The sequence below is a fragment of the Marmota flaviventris genome, chromosome 6, assembly GCF_047511675.1.
Source record: "Marmota flaviventris isolate mMarFla1 chromosome 6, mMarFla1.hap1, whole genome shotgun sequence".
Taxonomy (NCBI): domain Eukaryota; kingdom Metazoa; phylum Chordata; class Mammalia; order Rodentia; family Sciuridae; genus Marmota; species Marmota flaviventris.
This window is the reverse complement of record NC_092503.1, coordinates 18,474,299-18,493,050: the sequence shown is the minus strand read 5'-3', so window position 1 is coordinate 18,493,050 and position 18,752 is coordinate 18,474,299. Positions and strand designations below refer to the sequence as shown.

General features: G+C 31.0%; 1 protein-coding gene across 4 annotated transcripts in view; it reads left to right on the top strand.

Moving 5' to 3' along the window:
- Stxbp5 (syntaxin binding protein 5) overlaps nucleotides 1–18,752 on the top strand; it is a 172,013-nt gene that overhangs the window by 113,047 nt on the left and 40,214 nt on the right. For 2 of the 4 annotated variants that reach the window (XM_027939502.2, XM_027939501.2), the window contains exon 19: nucleotides 7,463–7,528. In XM_027939502.2, the coding sequence (XP_027795303.1) occupies nucleotides 7,463–7,528 (66 nt within the window). Of the gene's footprint in view, nucleotides 1–7,462; nucleotides 7,529–11,979; nucleotides 12,040–12,140; nucleotides 12,189–18,752 lie in introns of all 4 variants that reach the window. The other 2 variants (XM_071612926.1, XM_071612927.1) reach the window with 2 other exon arrangements.

The window sequence follows — 18,752 nt, the reverse complement described above, 5'->3', positions numbered from 1 at the left end:
TATTTATTTTTGGCACTGGGATTGAACCCAGGGACACTTTACCACTGAACCCATCCCCAACCCTTATAATTTTTTAAATTTTATTTTAAAACAGAATCTCTTATTATTTGCAGAGGCTGGCCTTTAACTTGCAATCTTCTGGCTCACTCTTCCAGGTAGTTAGGATTACAAGCACCACAGCTACCCTTCAATCTATTTTTAATAGAACTGGTTGAAGACACTTTTTGTTGCTAATATGTACTGCTGTATTTTCATTAGGAATCTAGTGTCAGTGAATTTATTTTATAAGACAAAACATTACTACTTAAGTTTGAATGTGTTATAGCTATAATACAATACAGTTGAACTACTGACTAAAATATCAACTGTGTTTTCATGGTAGAAATTATAAAACAGACATAGGAACAATTTATATATTTCAGTTACTTATATGTCTGCTAAAATTCTGATTCTACTAAAACTGGAAAATAGGTTTATATTTGTCTTCTTTAATTGCTCACTTTACCATTCAGAAACTGAAGGACACTAGGGAAATTTTCCTTCTGAATATGTTTCTTTAGTCCAAATCAAATCTATTTAATAAGGTGGAAGTGATAGACACTTGGGGAGAAGTGTTTGGTCTTACTCTCTGAAGTCAATTATCTTAGAAACAAAAATCTGTATCTGTATTTTGCAAATAACTTTTTCAAAATCTGTAGGTAGAAGTCTCTAAAACTAAAGGGTTTTTGTTGTTTTGTTTTTGTTAGTTGCAATTATTTTCAAGTCTTCAGTATTTTTAATAAGATAGAATAGGAGAAATAGCTATAGTGCCCAGTACTACTGCTTAAAAATTCTCTCTCTCTCTCTCTCTCTCTCTCTCTCTCTCTCTCTCTGTGTGTGTGTGTGTGTGTGTGTATGTGTGTGTTTGTATGAGAGAGAGAGAGAATGAAAAAATACACAGTGGTCCCACTTATCTGCCAATGACACATTCCAAAATCCCTGAAGGATACCTCAAACCATGGGTTGTTCATCTGTGATGAAGTTCAATTTAGAAATTAGGCATGGAAAGAGATTATCAATAACTAATACTTAAAGAAATGACTCTAACAATATACTGGATTGTTATGTGTATATGCTGTCGTTCAAAATACCTTATTGTATTTTCTCATCCTTTTTCTTGTGATAATATATACTTAAACACTTTGTGGCTTTTCTTTGGCAAATTGGAATCACTATTCTTGCAAATTATTTGGCCACAAGTATAGTGACACTGAGGTAGCAAATATGATAGCAGAGAGAGCTGTGAAGTGACTGACTAGCAGATAGCATATATATTATTCTGGCATAATGATTCACAAAAATCTGGGCAGGACAGTGTAATATTTCATTATGCTCATCATAACAGCACCTCTTTTAAAATTTATGAGGTATTTTTAGAATTTTTCATGTAATTTTTCAGATTTCAATTGACCACAAGTAACTGATACCCTAGAAAGTGGGTAAAGAGGGACTTCTGTTATGTGTATGTATACATGAAATAAGGGACACATCCAATAATGTATAAAATATTGGACAGATTAGTAAGTTTTGTCTCAAATTATAAGACTGATTTCCAAATAATGGGAAATATAACAAAACATTGTTCAAATAAAAACATGGTGATGGAAAGATTAGAACTATGATTTAGGGATGACTTTAAATGGTGATTAAAAAAAATGAACTGGCCATAATTTTCCTGTGTTCATATATGAATACCTCACCAGTGAATCCACATCATGTACAACCCAAGAATGGGATCCTAATTAGAATAAATTATACTCCATGTATATATAATATGTCAAAAAATATATTCTACTGTCATGTATATCTAAAAAGAACAAATAAAATGATAAATAAAAACTGAAGTAAACTTAAAAAAAAAAGGTTGAACTAAATAACTTTGTTTCACAGCTCCCTGCTAAAATAAATTATACTTTTTTGAAAATATGAACACTAACAGAAATTAAAGCCTAATCTACTTTATGTAAGTAAGACAGACTAAGCAATAATAAAAGGATATCAAGGAAAATCATGAATTTGAAAGATACCCTCAACTGTGTATATTTTTATAAATCAGTTAATTTGATTTACAAATATATCAGAATGCTAGCTAGCATAAGCTGCTATGTAACTGACACCTTGTATACATATAAAAAGTAGAGGTGATCAATAAAAATCAGCAGACATTCACTAAAAGTAAGTTGTAGCAAAATCACTTTTTTTTAATCTGGTAAATTACATTAATGACTATGGCAGCTTGTCGACATAATAGTTCCTGAAGTTAAGTATTTGATAAGAAATTCTGTGATACGTTTATGAATCAAACAGGTGGTAAATACCTTGTACACAATTCCAAGACTGATTATACCATGAGTCAGCAAAATACTATCTGCAGGACAAATCTGACACACTGCCTGAGATTTTAAATATAGTTTTATTGGAACAGAGCTATGCTAATTTATGTGTTATCTGTGGCTATTTGGGCTACAGCATTAGAGCTGAGTAGTTTCAATAGAGATTTTAGATTGAAAAGCCTAAACTATTTACTGTCTGCATATTTATAGAAAATGCTTGCCATCGCCCTCAGGTTAAATAATGGTTATCTACTGGGTCAGTTTGTGGTCTAACATTAACTTTGTTGTGTGTGTGTGTGTGTATGTGTGTGTGTGTCTCAGATAATAAATACATTATGTTGAATAATACTTGATAATTGAATTTTATAAATAGTAAGTCAAGGTTCCTATCTGAACATTTGAAAGAGATGTGCTTACTACTATTTAAAGGGTAACTCTTGAATTTGATGGCAGAATGGATTCAAAAAGTTATTTATAGGTAGAAACAGTAAACTTAAACCAAAGAAATGAAATTTATCAGTAAATAAATATTAAGAACATTGTGTAATATATTAAAATTGACTGTATATGTACAGAACAGAGAAAACTAGCTGAAGGATAAATAGTTGAAGATTTTTTTTTAGTTTAGTTAGGCAAAGCTGAATGTAAATCTGAGTCCTCGTTTTAAGTGTAAGATACTAGAAAAGATACTTCTGAGGCTCTGTGTCCTCAGTTGTAAAATAGAGATGAATCACTGTCTTATAAATTTAATATAATGAAGTGGCATAGATCATGTATCTAATCTTGTGACTGTAACATTGTTCACGCTCAAGTGGTTGTTTTACATCTACTGAATACAACTTAATGTGTGCCAATGTGACAAAACTACTGAATACACTAAAGTGAGACTGTAGAATATTTAAAATTAATACTTCGAGTCTTAGTATCTAAGTTTTCATCCCTATGTTAGATACCTTAAACACTCAGTGCTTCAGCTTTTTCTTATGTAAAATGAGGGTAACACTCTCTTCCTTATTGATTTCTGGAAGGGTTAAATGAGTTAAGAACTTAGAAAAGAATCTGCCATGTAGTAAGTGATCAGCCAGTGCTGGATATGAACAGCTAGCTAAGGGGGCTGCTGTACATTTTGAAAACTACTAGTAGGAATGTTTGTTAAAAGCATCCTGTCAGTAACAGAGTAGTTGATTTAAATTATATACTGTGAAATTCTTTTATGTGTATTCACTCAATTATTTAATGACATTTGAGTACCTACCATGTACCATGCACCATTATAGAAAATAAAACAAACAAAATCCTCTGTCCTCGAGGAACTCACATCCTAGTGAAAAATGCAGCAATAAGAAGATAAGTAGTATGTAGTAGGTTACATAATAATGCCAAGGGGAAAATAAATAAAGGAATGGAGATTTGAAATAGATGAGGGTATTAAATTTAAGATGAGTTACTGGGTAACTTTGGAATGAAGATTTAAAATGTACAACAAATAGAAATTGCTCTGAAGTTGTATATATGTGGAATTCAAAGGACAATGTGGACTTGGTATGTAGAAGTAGAGAGAGTAAGAGTGATGGGAAAGTAGGTGAAGGGGGACAGAAAATAACATCAGAGAAATAAGAGGATATCATACACCATGGGATTGTATACATAAACTGGCCATATACAGTTGGACTTTGACTTTTATTCTTAGTGAGATAGAAGGCATTGAATGGGGTTTTTAACTGATTTAATGGTCATTGTAATACATTTTATATTTAAATTAAGTCTGAGTTTTATCTGGTTACCTCAGATTAAAAATTCCTTTATTTATTACAATGACCATTAAATACAGCTTCCTAAATGTTTCTTCTTGGATGATTTTAAGAATGATAACCATATCATATGGTACATTTTGTAGTATTTCATATGATTTATATAGTACATATAGTATATTATTGACAAAAATTCTCTGTGTGTATTATTTTTGAATATTAATTCCTACGTACATTGTAATCACTACAGAGTATATTATCACTACTGTTTAGATACCTGCTATCTTAAGTGTTCTTTCAAAAAAAAGATTAGATAAGCAAACTATTTTATCAAATATTAAGTGAAATCTATTACATGTTGTGGGAGGCCGGCTAGCATGTGACCCTATTTATCTCCTCTTCTGATTGGTGTGGCATCCTCCGTCACTCTGTGATCTGGTTGCCTATTTAACCCAGACAGTAGCCCAATCTTTAGGTTCCAGCAACTGTGTCTTCGTGCATGGGCGTGCCTTCCCCATGAGTTGAGCTATGCTCACCTGATCCTTTGTAATATTACCCCTTGCCCTGTTTAGGATAGAATTTTCCATGGAAACACCCTTTGTGTGTCCCCTTCTCTTCCTCTGCACTTGGGTGTGGCCTTCCTAGATGTCAGTCACCCTGCTGACAGCAGACATCATGAAGCTAGACTCAGCCCCTTGAAACCTGATCCCTTGCCTCATTTGAATGGTTTCTCCTCAATAAAAAGGGTCAGCTCATGCGGGCTGTCTCTTTCTGCGGACCCTTAAGGTCAGAGGAGCCATCACAGGAACTCCAAAGAAAAAGGTATTTCCGTCTCTCGTGTGGTTATTTCGTGCACCCCAGTTCCCCTGGAGTGACCCCTGAGTGTTTTAGTCGTGAGGATCCTGGCAACATGTATCATTTTAAAACTGTAAGAACTAGAGTTTCCCCCCCCAAAAAAAAAATAAAACTATTAGTTTGAAAAGACTGTTTTTAAAAAAGAAAAAAAAATGTACTACCGATTCATTGATTCTCATTCCAGAACTTGAGTACCTAATGAAAACAAAAAATATATAATTCAGACTGGAAAACACTTGTTATAAACCCAATTCAGAACTTGGTATTCTATGAAAATGTTGCCCTAAACATTTTTTTAAGAGACCATAGAGATTATAACATCACGTCTTTTACCAAAGTAATGTGAAATATACGAGTTATACGTATCCATGGGTTGATGTGACACCCAACTTCTGTGGCCTAATGAAGCCCCTTTTCTCTTGCCCAGCTCCTCCAAACTCCTGATATGTTTTCATATATAAGTAATTTTTAAACGATTTGCTGGAATTTTTTTTCATTTCAGTCATGAGACAAGTTCGTACTTCTTTTTTATCTTGTATTTTACCATACCTTTTAGTTCTTATCTTTTTTATTATTATTTTTATTTATATATGACAGTGGAATGCATTACAGTTCTTATTATACATATAGAGCACAATTTTTCATATCTCTGGTTATATACAAAGTATGTTCACACCAATTCGTGTCTTCATACATGTTCTTTGGATAATAATGTCCATCACATTCCACCATCATTTCTAACCCCCTGCCCCCTCTCTTCCCGTCTAACCCCTCTGCCCTATGTAGAGTTTGTCTATTCTTCCCATGCTCCTTCTCCCTACCCCACTATGAATCAGCCTCCTTACATCAAAGAAAACATTTGGCATTTGGTTTTTTGGGTTTGGCTAACTTCACTTAGCATTATCTTCTCTAACTCCATCCATTTACCTGCAAATGCCATGATTTTATTCTCTTTTATTGCCGAGTAATATTCCATTGTGTATTTAGTCCACATTTTTGTTATCCATTCATCTATTGAAGGGTATCTAGGTTGGTTCCACAGTTTAGCTATTGTGAATTGTGCTGCTATAATCATCGATGTGGCTGTGTCCCTATAGTATGCTGTTTTTAATCCTTTGGGTATAGACCAAGGAAGATAGCTGGGTCAAATGGTGGTTCCATATCCAATTTCCAAGAAATCTCCATACTGCTTTCCATATTGGTTGTACCAATTTGCAGTCCCACCAGCAGTGTATGAGTGTACCTTTTTCCACACATCCTCACCAGCACTATTGTTGTCTTCATAATAGCTGCCGTTCTGACTGGAGTAAAATGAAATCTTAAAGTAGTTTTGATTTGCATTTGTCTAATTGCTAGTGATGATGAACATTTTTTCATTTACAATAGCCTCAACAAAAAATACTTGGGAATCCACTTAATGAAAGAGGTGAAGATCTATATAACAAAAATTACAGAACCCTAAAATAAAGAAATCTAAGAGACCTTAGAAGATGGAAAGATCTACCTTGCTCTTGGATAGGCAGATTAATATAATCAAAATGACCATACTTCCAAAAGTACTATACAGATTTAATGCAATTCCGATCAAAATCCCAATCACATTTCTCATAGAAGTAGAAAAAGCAATCATGAAATTCATCTGGAAAACTAAGAGACCTAGAATAGCTAAAGCAAACCTTATCAGGAAGAGTGAAGCAGACAGCATGAGTATACTCGACCTTAAACTATACTACAGAGCAATAGTAACAAAAATGGTATGGTATTGGTACCAAAATAGACTGGTAGACTAAGGGTACAGAATAGTTCTTGTCTATAGCATAAAATACCTTGCTAAACTTTCTACTAAGAATTTAAGCCATTCTATAAAATAGATGACTGGTAAAGTTTATATATATCTGAAAAGAAAGTATTTTGTTAAAGGTTTTTAAAAGCTGATGTTACAGTTTTTAAGAGATTTTCTCTTCAAGATAAGTAATGTGCAATATTTTTAATATAGCAAATTTAGAGATATATTTTCTTATTTATCATTCAGAAATATTTAAATAAAGTGTTTAAGACATACCTAGTGGAAACCATATTTAGGTTTGAGGGTCCTTACGATGTAAAAATTATCAAACTTATTTGATATGTATATATTCTCCCTTGAGGAATTAAAAAAGAATTATATTATATGCTCCCACATCTCAGATTTTAAAGAAAGCCTTGCATTATGTCTACTGTCCTTTAAGAATATCAGATTATCTCAATTGGAAACTCTGTTTACAAAAAAAAAACTATATTTTTATTTGTTTAATTGAAGGCTATTATATTATTTTGAGATAAGTTATATCAAAATGTTTCTATCTGAAACTTTATAAGCATAGTATCACTACTGATAATCTGTTAATCTTACTACCAAGTTCTTTTCAATAGATAGTGAAATCTATCCTATAAATACATGACAAACCTACTTATATAAATTTGTGGTGTGATTTCTTTTTTTAGCAGGTCTATGTGATATTAATGAAGGGATTGTAGTCCCAGAGGATCGCTGCAAATCTCCAACTTCTGGTAATTTGTCTTTTTATTGTATTAATAATTATGATTTTATATAAAGTAAGACAATATATCAGTGTATTGTTTTATAGATAAATATTTAAAAATATACCTAAAAGATACTAGTCATGTATTCTAAAAATCATAACTATTCTTTGCATTCTGATTAAGTAAAAAGAAATACAAATACTACCATATAATATCCATAGTTTTTACCTTCTATTATACTTTTAGAGAAAGATAAGATATATATATTTGGTGCCTCTAGGCACTTTTGGCATTATTTTGAAGAACAGAGAATAATCAATGAAAAATTAATAATGTATTATGCTTCTCTGGATTCCTTGAATAATATCCATTTAAATGTAATGAAAAGTGTTGTTGTTTTTGTTGTTGTTGTTGGGTGTGCGTGTTTTGCTTTTTGTTTTTCTTGTTTTTGCAGTGCTGAGGATCAAACCCAAGGTCTTGTACATGCTAGACAAGCACTCTGTCAATTGAGCTACATGCCCATTCCTAAATATTATCAAAGACTTTTGATACTTAAAATTAGTGATGACTGTGAATGATTAGAATAATTGTAAACTAGATTTGATTTTGTTTTTGACCAACGTAACTTCTGAACTATTTACAGTTTTATTAAAGCAGTTCACATTTCTTATCTACAAATGGGTCTTTATGTGACCTTTGTGTATATTAATATTTCTAAGGAACATTATTTTTAGTATATTTTGAGGTCCCTTAAGATTAAAGATATCTTGAATTTGTTATTTTATTTTAGTGTATTGAAACTGCTAATCTTTGATACAGTTGACTTCTTAATTTTAACTGCTCAGTGATTTAATTATTCTGGGTGGAAATTTTCATTGGTGTTCTACTGGAAAGATTGATCTTAATATAAGTAACTGTTTTCAGACAAGTTTTTATCCTTCTGTAACTGGTTCTATTACATTGGATATAATTGTAAGAATGGGAAATATTGAGAAGGATATCTTACTTTACTCCCCCACATTTCAGTTTAGCTCTTTATTAGATCTAAGACTGTAAAAACTTTATTTCATTTTTATAATTGCATTTTCCTGATTTTGCACAAGTTGATCATTTATTTTTTAAAATTAAAATGTGTTCATACATTTTTATTCCTTAAACTGTGTATTTATATTTACTCATTAAACTGATAAAACATATACATCCATAGGAATCACATTGGTACCCAATATTAAGTCTTAACCTTAGTAGAATAAAGTTAAGATGAATACTATGAAGTGGGTAATTGTTTCTATCTCATAGAGTTTTTTTTTTAATTTGGAAATTAGAAGTATAATATTTTCATCACTACTCTTCTTCATTCAACTACATGCAGCATAGTTCTAATTTTCTCACCTTCTCCAAAGCCTGTGTAAATACCATTGTCACAATATTAAAGATATAAATCAAAAGTGGATAATTTGGATATGTAACATATAAATAATGTGTTACATTTAAATATATTAAACAATCATCAAAATTGTGTGGTCAAAATTCAGCTCAAATAAATTAATATTCCTTTTTGTCCTAAGCCACACTTTCAAACAGTAGGTACATCTGGCAGTCTAGAATAACCAAACAAGGAATAATTATAGATTAATGTGTAAGGAAATTTAAGTATATAAATGTAAAAAGTGCATAAAAGTAAAAAGTCTCTAACTTCTCTTTTCCTCTAACCAGAGAAATTCAAACGTGGTTTGGTCCATGTGAAAAGACTATAATTTTAACATGTAGAAATTCATATGACCTTAAATATTTAAATATTGTGTAGTTTGAAATGCAACCTTAAAAAATCATTGATAAGTAATGAATGCTTACCCTTAGATATAGAAGCCTTAATTTATTTATTTTAATCTTTGGTTGTGTTCTAAAATATATAAGAATGGATTATATTCATTCCTACATATAAGGAAAGATTGGTTTTCAAAAAGTTAATCTTTCATCGGCAGTAATTGAGCCTGAAACATGTTTCAGATATCAGTTATAGAATTCTATACAATAGAATAGAAACCAGAATGAGATTCGGCCAAGCCATTTTTTTGACACTATATTTTCCCTTCTTACAGACTATCTCTACTGGCCCATGAGGTCAATCAAAAGAGCTACTAGAATGTCATGGTATTAGAAACATGAAAATTAAGCTGGGCATGGTCAGCAAATTGGGAGGCAAAGGCAAGAGGATCCCAAGTTCAGGGCTAGCCTCAGCAACTTAATGAGATTCTGTCTCTAGAAAAAAAATAAATTAAAAGGGCTGGGATGTGGCTCAGTGGTAAAAATTCCCTAGGTTCAATCCCTCATACTGAAAAGGGAAAAAAAAAAAAATACTGAGCTGAAAATTAGAAATTAAATTACCAGCCTCAAATACTTTTCACAGTGAGATAAGATATAAATGAATAAAATAGTTAAATGATGTTTTATAAATTGTTAAAACCAATATTAATTTTAAGGTATTTATAGAAAAGGAAGAAATGTATAAAAGGTTTGTAAGTTAAAATAAGTCTTTCATAAATACTTAGAGAAGGACGAGTATGATGGAAATGTAGAGTAGCCATAGTGCATTTTATCAAAAACAATGGGTTTACTTAAAATTAAACCATATAAATGAAGAAAGACATTTTTAAGGCTTTTAAATCCCATAATCAGGGTTTGTGATTTTAAGTGTTTAGTTAATTAGTATGAAAACTCTCTTCATAACATCATGAGAAAGTATAAGTAAAAAATATAGTTTACTTTTTCATTTTTAAAAAATAAACAGTGGTCTCTCTGAAATAGAAAGTTAATTCTGCTTAAGAAACATATACACCCTGAGCAAATAAAGGTAATGGACTTAATTTGTTCTTTATTTCAAAGAATTCAGATTGTTTCACTTAGCACGTTAGTATTGATAGATTTTTTTTCTTTGAAATGTATTAACCTGTGTGTACATGTTAACGTGTGCAGGGGAATGTGTGTGTGTGTGTGTGTGTGTGTGTGTGTATACATAAATCACATTATCTTTTTTTTTTTTAATGTTAGGTTATTTTCAACTGAAGGGCCACATGTACCATGATATGAAATGGTGCCTTCAGAAGTTTTTGTGTGCCATAGAAAAAACAAGCTGTAGATATTGTTGTGTGTTTGTATTTAATTATAATAAATTTGTTCAAGTAGGATATAGTGAATACCATTTTGGAACTTTAATAAGCTATCATAGGGTTATGACATTCAGTAGTAGGCATTTTTAGTTAAGGAAAAAATTAAATCTGCTTGTCTTATTTATATTTCAAGCCTATGTTGCCTGTTTATGTTTTTAAAAATCAAACATTTTAATTATCATATATAGTTGTTATCCTGCTATTACATGTGAATTATTTGTATCAAATAAAACTAGTATTAATAGTACATTATTTGTAAATTCATGTTGCTATTTGGTATAAGAGATAAGAGATGACAATATTATTTTAAAATATAAGTAATATACCATGACACTTATACGCTTTAAATATGAATGATATGTATGTGAAAAACAGCTATTCCTATTTCTGTTCCTAACAATGACACTGTGCTCAATGTTACTTGTGGTATTTTTTTATAAGGAATATACGAGGATTTAGAAATGCTATTTACCAAAAATAATGTTTACAACTCTTATAGAAGTCATTGGGTCCTGCCAGTATTAGCAGGTTTACATGGGCAGAGAATGTCAAGGATATTTGCCACCTGGCCAAAGGAGGGAAGTATGTTTTGGAAAAGAGGAATGGCAGATGTCAAATTTTGGCCTAATTCATTACGATTCACAACTTTTACTGGGAATGATTTTAAGCCACAGAAGGATACCTATATATTTACCTCTAATTGTTTTCCATTCATTCAGCAAATATTTACTTAGAGATACCTAATTGAAAAACACTCCATTGATGACAAAGGGGTTGCAAAAGTGAGTCAGATATGGGCCTTGTTTTTAAAACTTCACTTCAGTGAAGGTCTTATGTTTGTAAATTTAAAATATAAGATGTTAAATGATTAATATCATATAAAAATATGTAGATAAAGAATTATGGGAATTCAGAAAAGGGAAAGTGATTTAAAACTGGGGAAATTGTGAAAATTTTAATTGGTGAGGTATCATTTGAGATATGCCTATTAAAAAATACGTCTGTAAAAGTGATACTTTCTTTATATATTCTTTAAAATCAAGATTTTTGCCAAATTGTTGTTACTGAATGAAAAATGATTATAGAGTTAATATTTACATATACACGGCCTACCATGAAACATTTTGCACTACTGATTGCTGTAGTGTATTATCAGACTAGTTAACTGTATAAATGTCCTCTTTCTGTGATAACGGACATAAAAGCTTGTTTTAGAGATGGCTAGGTTTTTTCATTTGTGCTTTTCTCTTGTGCAACTCAGTGTTTGTGACTATGTGCCTGTTCCTTCCATTGTCTTTATTTGTGTAGGTTCTTCATCACCACACAATTCAGATGAAGAACAAAAAATGAATAATTTTATAGAAAAGGGTATAGTATCTTTATTTTAAGTCTTTTCTTTTACTTATGTTTAATTCATTTAGTTTAATTTGAGTAGATTTTGACATTTTATATCAAAATATTATTTTCAGTGAAGACCAAAAGCAGAAAGTTTTCCAAGATGGTAGCCAGTGATATAGGTAGGAAATAGAAATTTCTATTTTGTTTCTAATCCTTGCTATATGCAATGCTAACCCAGCAGCTGAAAATTATCCAATACATTGCATTTTGTATATATTAATTGTTATTCCTATTCAAAATAATAATCTCTTGGGCTGTGTGTCTTCTAAACTCATTTGGGCAATAATTATTTTAAAAAAATCAGTTAAATTGGGGCTACAGTTCTTTCTCTCACAGTGTGAATTATTCTGATAATTTTTATTTTTGCTTTATTTTAAAATAAAGCAGGGTTCAATTTATGCCATAAGTAGCATGATTTTATACTCTCGAGTTAAGTTTTGAAGTAGTTTTTCCTCATGGTTTCATTGGTATTTTGTTCTGCCTTTATAACATCTCCCTCACATTTTCAAGTCCCTAAATTTCAAGGAAATTGTTTCTAAAGATTGACTCTTTTAGCCTATAATCTTAAATGAGAATTTTCTAGTGCCCCTCTACCCTTCCCCCACTATAAGTAAAAGTATTTGTATTACCCCTTTTGATTGTTTTTGTAGATATGCTTTGAAATAAATTACTCAGTCTAAAGTTCTCAAAATTTTCAACTGAGGGGAAAAAATATACCATGAAATTTAGGAGGACATAGTAAAATTAGAGGTTTTTGGTCACAAAAATTTTAATGTTTTCTGGAGAGTTTTAAAGTCCGCAAAAACAGTTGTAGAAATAGGTCATAAATTTGATATTTGATTTTAAATAAAGGTATTATACAATTATTATATATTTTCCCCCACCAAGATCTCTACTAATATTCTTTGGATTTAGTTAAATTAGAGGAATTTCTAGGCAGCTGTAATAGCTTTGCTTTTCCTCAACTGATAATGTTTACTACATGTTTAAATTTTAAAAATTCTTAGAGATAACACCCATGTTATCTGCATGTTATAAATTGAACCCTGTTTAGTCATAGTAACGGTGGCTGACTATTAGCCCTCTGGTCATTTTCTAAATAAGGTGGTTTATTCTTGGGCAAAGGGGAATAAATTATTTACCTCTTCGTACTTTTCATGAATCTGTTGGTAATAGATAATTCACTTTAATTATGTGCTAGCACTGTTGCATAATACCTTTTAACAGATTTCCTTTTTAGGAAATTCTATCTTAAGAGTGCATTAGAGGATGTTTTATTATTACATAATGTAAAAATTTAAAAAGGTTTTTCTAGAGACATTTTACTAAATAATTTTTAAAATTAAATTACCTACGGATTTTATCTTACATGAATGGAACTTTGGTGCATAATTGAATTTGTTCAGTTTCTCTGTCTGGTTTTTAGTTCTGGAGGTTATATTTACTTTTTTTTAAGTATGTAAACCAGATTCCCATTTTTTCCTGTGTTTTAACTTGGAATATTTGAGTTTTGCCTATTTGAAAGACTTCAGTAAGAAATTTGTTACAGCTGAGAACATTAAGGGAAGAATAGTTTTTTGATAGCATTCTTGGTTTCTTTTCACATTATTTGTGAGTTTTCTTTTTATCATGCAAGTTTCTGTAACTATACGTTTTGGGAAACATGTTACCTTATTTCAAAATTAGGTTAGTGAACAGGTATGCTAACAATGCTATATCCCTAATTTTATATAATTTTATTTGTTTTCAGTTGGAATCTTTAAGGTTTTTTTTAATCTCATAAGTTGGTATTTAATAGGAAAGCTGATACCTCAAATTTTTCTTTTTTTGAATCAATGCTGTTTCTACTTTTTTGTAATAAGAATTAGCATAAAATATGCTGTTGAAACATGATTGGGGAAACATTGGAAGAAAATTCGTAGCTATTCTGAGGCCCTGTCTCAAGACTGGAATTTTCTTTGTGATACTATGTTGTCAAAAGTACTATGAATGCTTGAACATTCTGAACTCCCTGTTTCTCCATCACCCAGTCCCATATTTGCTAAAAAGTACCCTGAACCTCATAAAAGTATCCCCTCTCTCTACCTCAATATGCAAACACTTAACTTATAGTTTTACTATTTAGTAATTATACAGTGACTTCATAAAGGAGAGCATAAGAATTAGACCTAAAAATGCCAAATTGAACATTGGTAAAAAGAGCCACCTTGTATGGCTTTGTCCCTTATTTTCAGCTGTTCTTTGAAAGTAACTGTCACTGGTACCAGAGAGAGAGATTTTGTGTGTGGCATTGGTGGTGCAGAATGCCATTACACTTCCATAGTTTAACTCAAGTTGGATATTCAGCTCCTTCTCTTTTCCCACTGCCAGTGGATAGATGAGGAAAATAGTTTTTTGTTTTTGTTTTATGTACCTAGTCATTGTAATTTTTTCTGGCATTGTACCAGCCCTTTTAAAATAATATTTATCATTTAATCACTCAGTAATTTCAGCGAGCAATTTATTGTTACTTTCTTATTTTACAAACAAAGGAACTAAATATACGTTATGTGTCTATTTGACAGCTGGGAAATGACAAAGCAGAATTTACACCTAAGCAGTCTAACTCCCTAGACTGTCCTCTTCAACCGTCCCTTATAGTACCTGTTAATATAATTTAAGGCTCCAAGAATTCAAAAATAAATCTATTATGTGTTTCATAATTAGATAACCTGGTATGGCCCTGCTCTGTCTACATGGTAAGCTGGAGAAAAGATGGTTCATAGTAAGTTCTTTGCTAGCATCAGATCTTGGATCCACTTCGGTATCCATTACCCATTCATAATATACAATGCTTAGAAGTTTGCCTTCCTCAGAAGACCAAACTTAAGACAGATAACTAGAGAAAACTGTGAAATACCCTAACCCATCTACCCAAGGCCTGGCAATCATAGATTGTTTTCTGATTGATGCTAAATTAGGTGAATGAGTCTGACAATGACTTCCTTTTGCTAGCTTGAGGAGAGCAGCCTATAAAGGGATAATAAATTTAGTCCTTTGAGTTTTATAGCAAAAGCATAGATGATAATATAATTATATCATCAACAAGAAAAGTTACATAGATAGTAATTTATTTTGCCTATTTATACCTTACAATTAATTTTTGTTAGTAAAATCTAAATTACCACTATGGTTAGCGATTTCCATAAATCACTGAAAAAGTAAAACTGCTTATGAATTTTTACCTGTTCTTTTGTATCTTATAAAAAGTGAAAGTGAAATTCTGCAAAGCTTTTTATTTTGTTAATATCAAAATAGTTCTAAATTGTTTACTTTTATTAAAAAAATTAATCAAATTTTTCTTGATGTTGTTATGAATAAAATATGGTCTAGATTTTAGCATCATTTGGTACATTTGAAATACATGATTAATTTTCTGAATATTACTAACTCTATTTTATTATAATCTGTTTCATGTTGAAAGCAGATTTCTAGTTGAATTCCATAGTCTTGTAATCTGGCCCATGTTCCTTTTATTACTAATTTTCATGTAGAAGGAATGATTACTGAATCACCTGATTACATGATGCTATGAGGGGGAAAATAATACTAGAAAGTAATAAATAAGGATTCTAAATTATAATGACTTAAGTTTTAAGCCAAAACAAATAGATATAATAGCTCCATTTAATGGGCGCCTCCAAAGTTCTAGACTCTGTACTAGATAATTTTTCATACTTGTTAATACAGGGATGATTATACCCACAAGGCCCCTTTATCTCTCCAATTCTGAGAGCATAATTATTTAGGTAATGATTAATTTCATAGCAAAAACTAAAGTAATATTTTAAGTCAGTTTAAATGAAGGTATTGTTCATTAGTCTGAATGTTAGTTCTCTTTACATGAGCCTCTATGATTCTTTTTTTAAATTAAAGTGTTCTAATTCAGCTAACACCTTTTTTTTATTAGTTTACTCTCAATCACTAACTTATTAAATCACAGTTTTAAAGCATTTCTAATCCCTTTAATTTTCAAGAAAGCAAACTGAGTCTGAGAGAAATGAAGTGGCATATCCAAAATAATTTTGATATGTAATTTTGATATTACTTCTGGTAATGACCTACCTGCTCAGAACTCCATTGTGAGTACTTTAACTCTTGTTCTATGAGAGCATGTCCCTTCAGTCATATTTCATACTGCATACTCAAGCCTCTGGTTTTTGTTTCTTATATAGTCACTTTTCTGGCACTCTCTTCCTAATTTTTTTTTATATTTATAAGTTGAAAAATAAACTCAGAGAGACCCATTTAGAATGTATTGGTACATTAATTACTATTTTAGATTATCCAATTAATTCATCATAAAACTCAGAATAGTGCTGATATTTTAACATTATATTTCCCAGTATTATCCCAAAATGTGGCTGCCAAATTTATAGAAATTCACCTTTATATTCAGTCCACAAAATAGCTATTAAAAGAATAGAAGCTCATCGTGAAAGAGAAAATGAATAAAGTGTGCAGTGATACTGTTTTTACAGGTAACTTTAATATTTCTGAATTTGAAAGAAAATTATTACCCTTAATTGGTCAAGAAATACATTTTGTAGGCAGGTCTTTAATAAAAGTATCATACAAATCAAAGTTCCTCTAATGACTCCTTTTTCTTTTTCAGGATGACTAAAATCTGAAGAGTATTGGCATATTTGTATTCAGATTTTAATTATTTCTGAACATATTTTCTGTTAAATTTCTTAATAAATTATGCTCAATTCTTTTTGTTTCATATTATGATATTTACTATGTATGCACTTATCTGTAGATCTATCTTACATGATAAGAATGTACAGTTATCTTTCTACAACTTATTTACTGTTTGCTTTCTAACAAAATTAATGAATTAATATTAGTGATAAAATAAATTTTTATCTGCTATCATTTAGCCAAACTATAAATGTGGCAGTTTATTTTCTGTCATTATTTTGTTACTGTTTTAGGACTACCATTGCAAAATCCCACAGACTGGGTGACTTAAACACCAGAAATTTATTTTCTCACAGTTTGGGGAGCTAGAAGTCCAAGATCAAGGTATCATCAGGCTTGGTTTCTCCTGAGACATTTCTCCTTAACTTATAGTCAGCAGCCTTCTCATTGTATTCTCACGTGGTGCCTGTGCCCCTGGTGTCTGTTATATACCCGGATTTCCTTTCTTAAGGACATTCATCACATTGGATTAGGGCTCAATTTAGCAATTTTATTTTAACTTGATGACATCTTTACAGACCCAGCCTCTAAATACAGTCACATTCTGAGGGATCAGGAGAGCTTCTACATAAGAATTTGAGGGGGATACAATTCAGCCCTTATACTTGGAATGTTAGTACTTAATATATTAAAGAGTTACATAATATTTTTTATTCTGTAGAACATTCTCTGTGAGGTGTTACAAAGAGATTAAATATGGTATACAGTAGATATTAAATTATAGGAAAGAAATTGACAAAGCTCCAGGAGTACAAGAATGAAAAGTAATGTTAATAGCTTATTTTTTACCAAACAGCTATTGTTACCTCTTTAAATTTTTTTCTCCTTTTCATAAAGTGTATATGTCTTCTTTCAGTATTTCTGAAAATCATCTTTTTGATTAGCAAACTTCTATTTAATTTGTACTTATTTTTCTTTATTTCATGTATGAAGAAAGGTAGCTTCTTTCCATAGACATAAAGGTGTCAGTGACCATTTTTCTTAATTTATTTATTCATTTATTCCTTGCAGTGTTTATGGAACATACATAAAGTGCTAGGCATGTACATAGGTGCAACGTTTTGCAATGAATTCTATTTCTGAACTCATTGGATTTATCTTCTATTATGGGAAATAGACACTGATATTATTAGTTCTATTATCTATTAAAATAATGTGAGGCAAGTGGTAAGATGACTTCTACCTCTTGATGTCCTTTTCCCACACAACTCCCTTGCCATCCTACAAGCTTATTTTTAGGCCTTTTGATATCCTGATTGTTTAATTGGATACATGTGCACCACAGCATTATCCCTTTGAAAAGAATATCATTGGATCTCTGCTTTGGTGAAAAGAGTGATGTTATTTTATTCTAATAAGTAAATATCTCATATCAAAAGTCAGTTTGCTTTTTTGATAGCTTCATCATTCTGTCAAAATAATCTCTCTCTTTTTACCTTTTGTAGTTGTTAAGCTATGTACCATTTTAAAAAGTAGAAGTTTTTCTTTATTTTGAGAAATCTTTAGAAAAATAAAATGTGGACACAATGAATAGAAAAACAAGGAAAATTATGAAATATCTGTTAAATTTCAAAGAAACAATGAGAATCACCACAACTAAGAAAGCTTACAAAGATTTCCCTAATTGCAAAGGACAAGAAGCATCAACTATAATGATACTGTCATTTATAGTATAATCAGTCAAGCAGTCCCCTTGCCTGGGGATTTGCTTCTTTTGGATATTATATATCATACATCTTTCTTTTTTTTATGGGTTGGATATGGTTTCAGTATGTCCCCAAATGGTTCATGTGTTGGAAATTTGGTCCCCAGTGTGGCAGTGTTCAACAGTTTGGAACCTTTAAATGGTAAAAGTAATGCAAAGTAAAAAAGAAATTTCAAAGCATTGTTAGGGATCTCCCTCCAAAGAGACCAAAATGGTTTGTTGGGACCATAGGTAG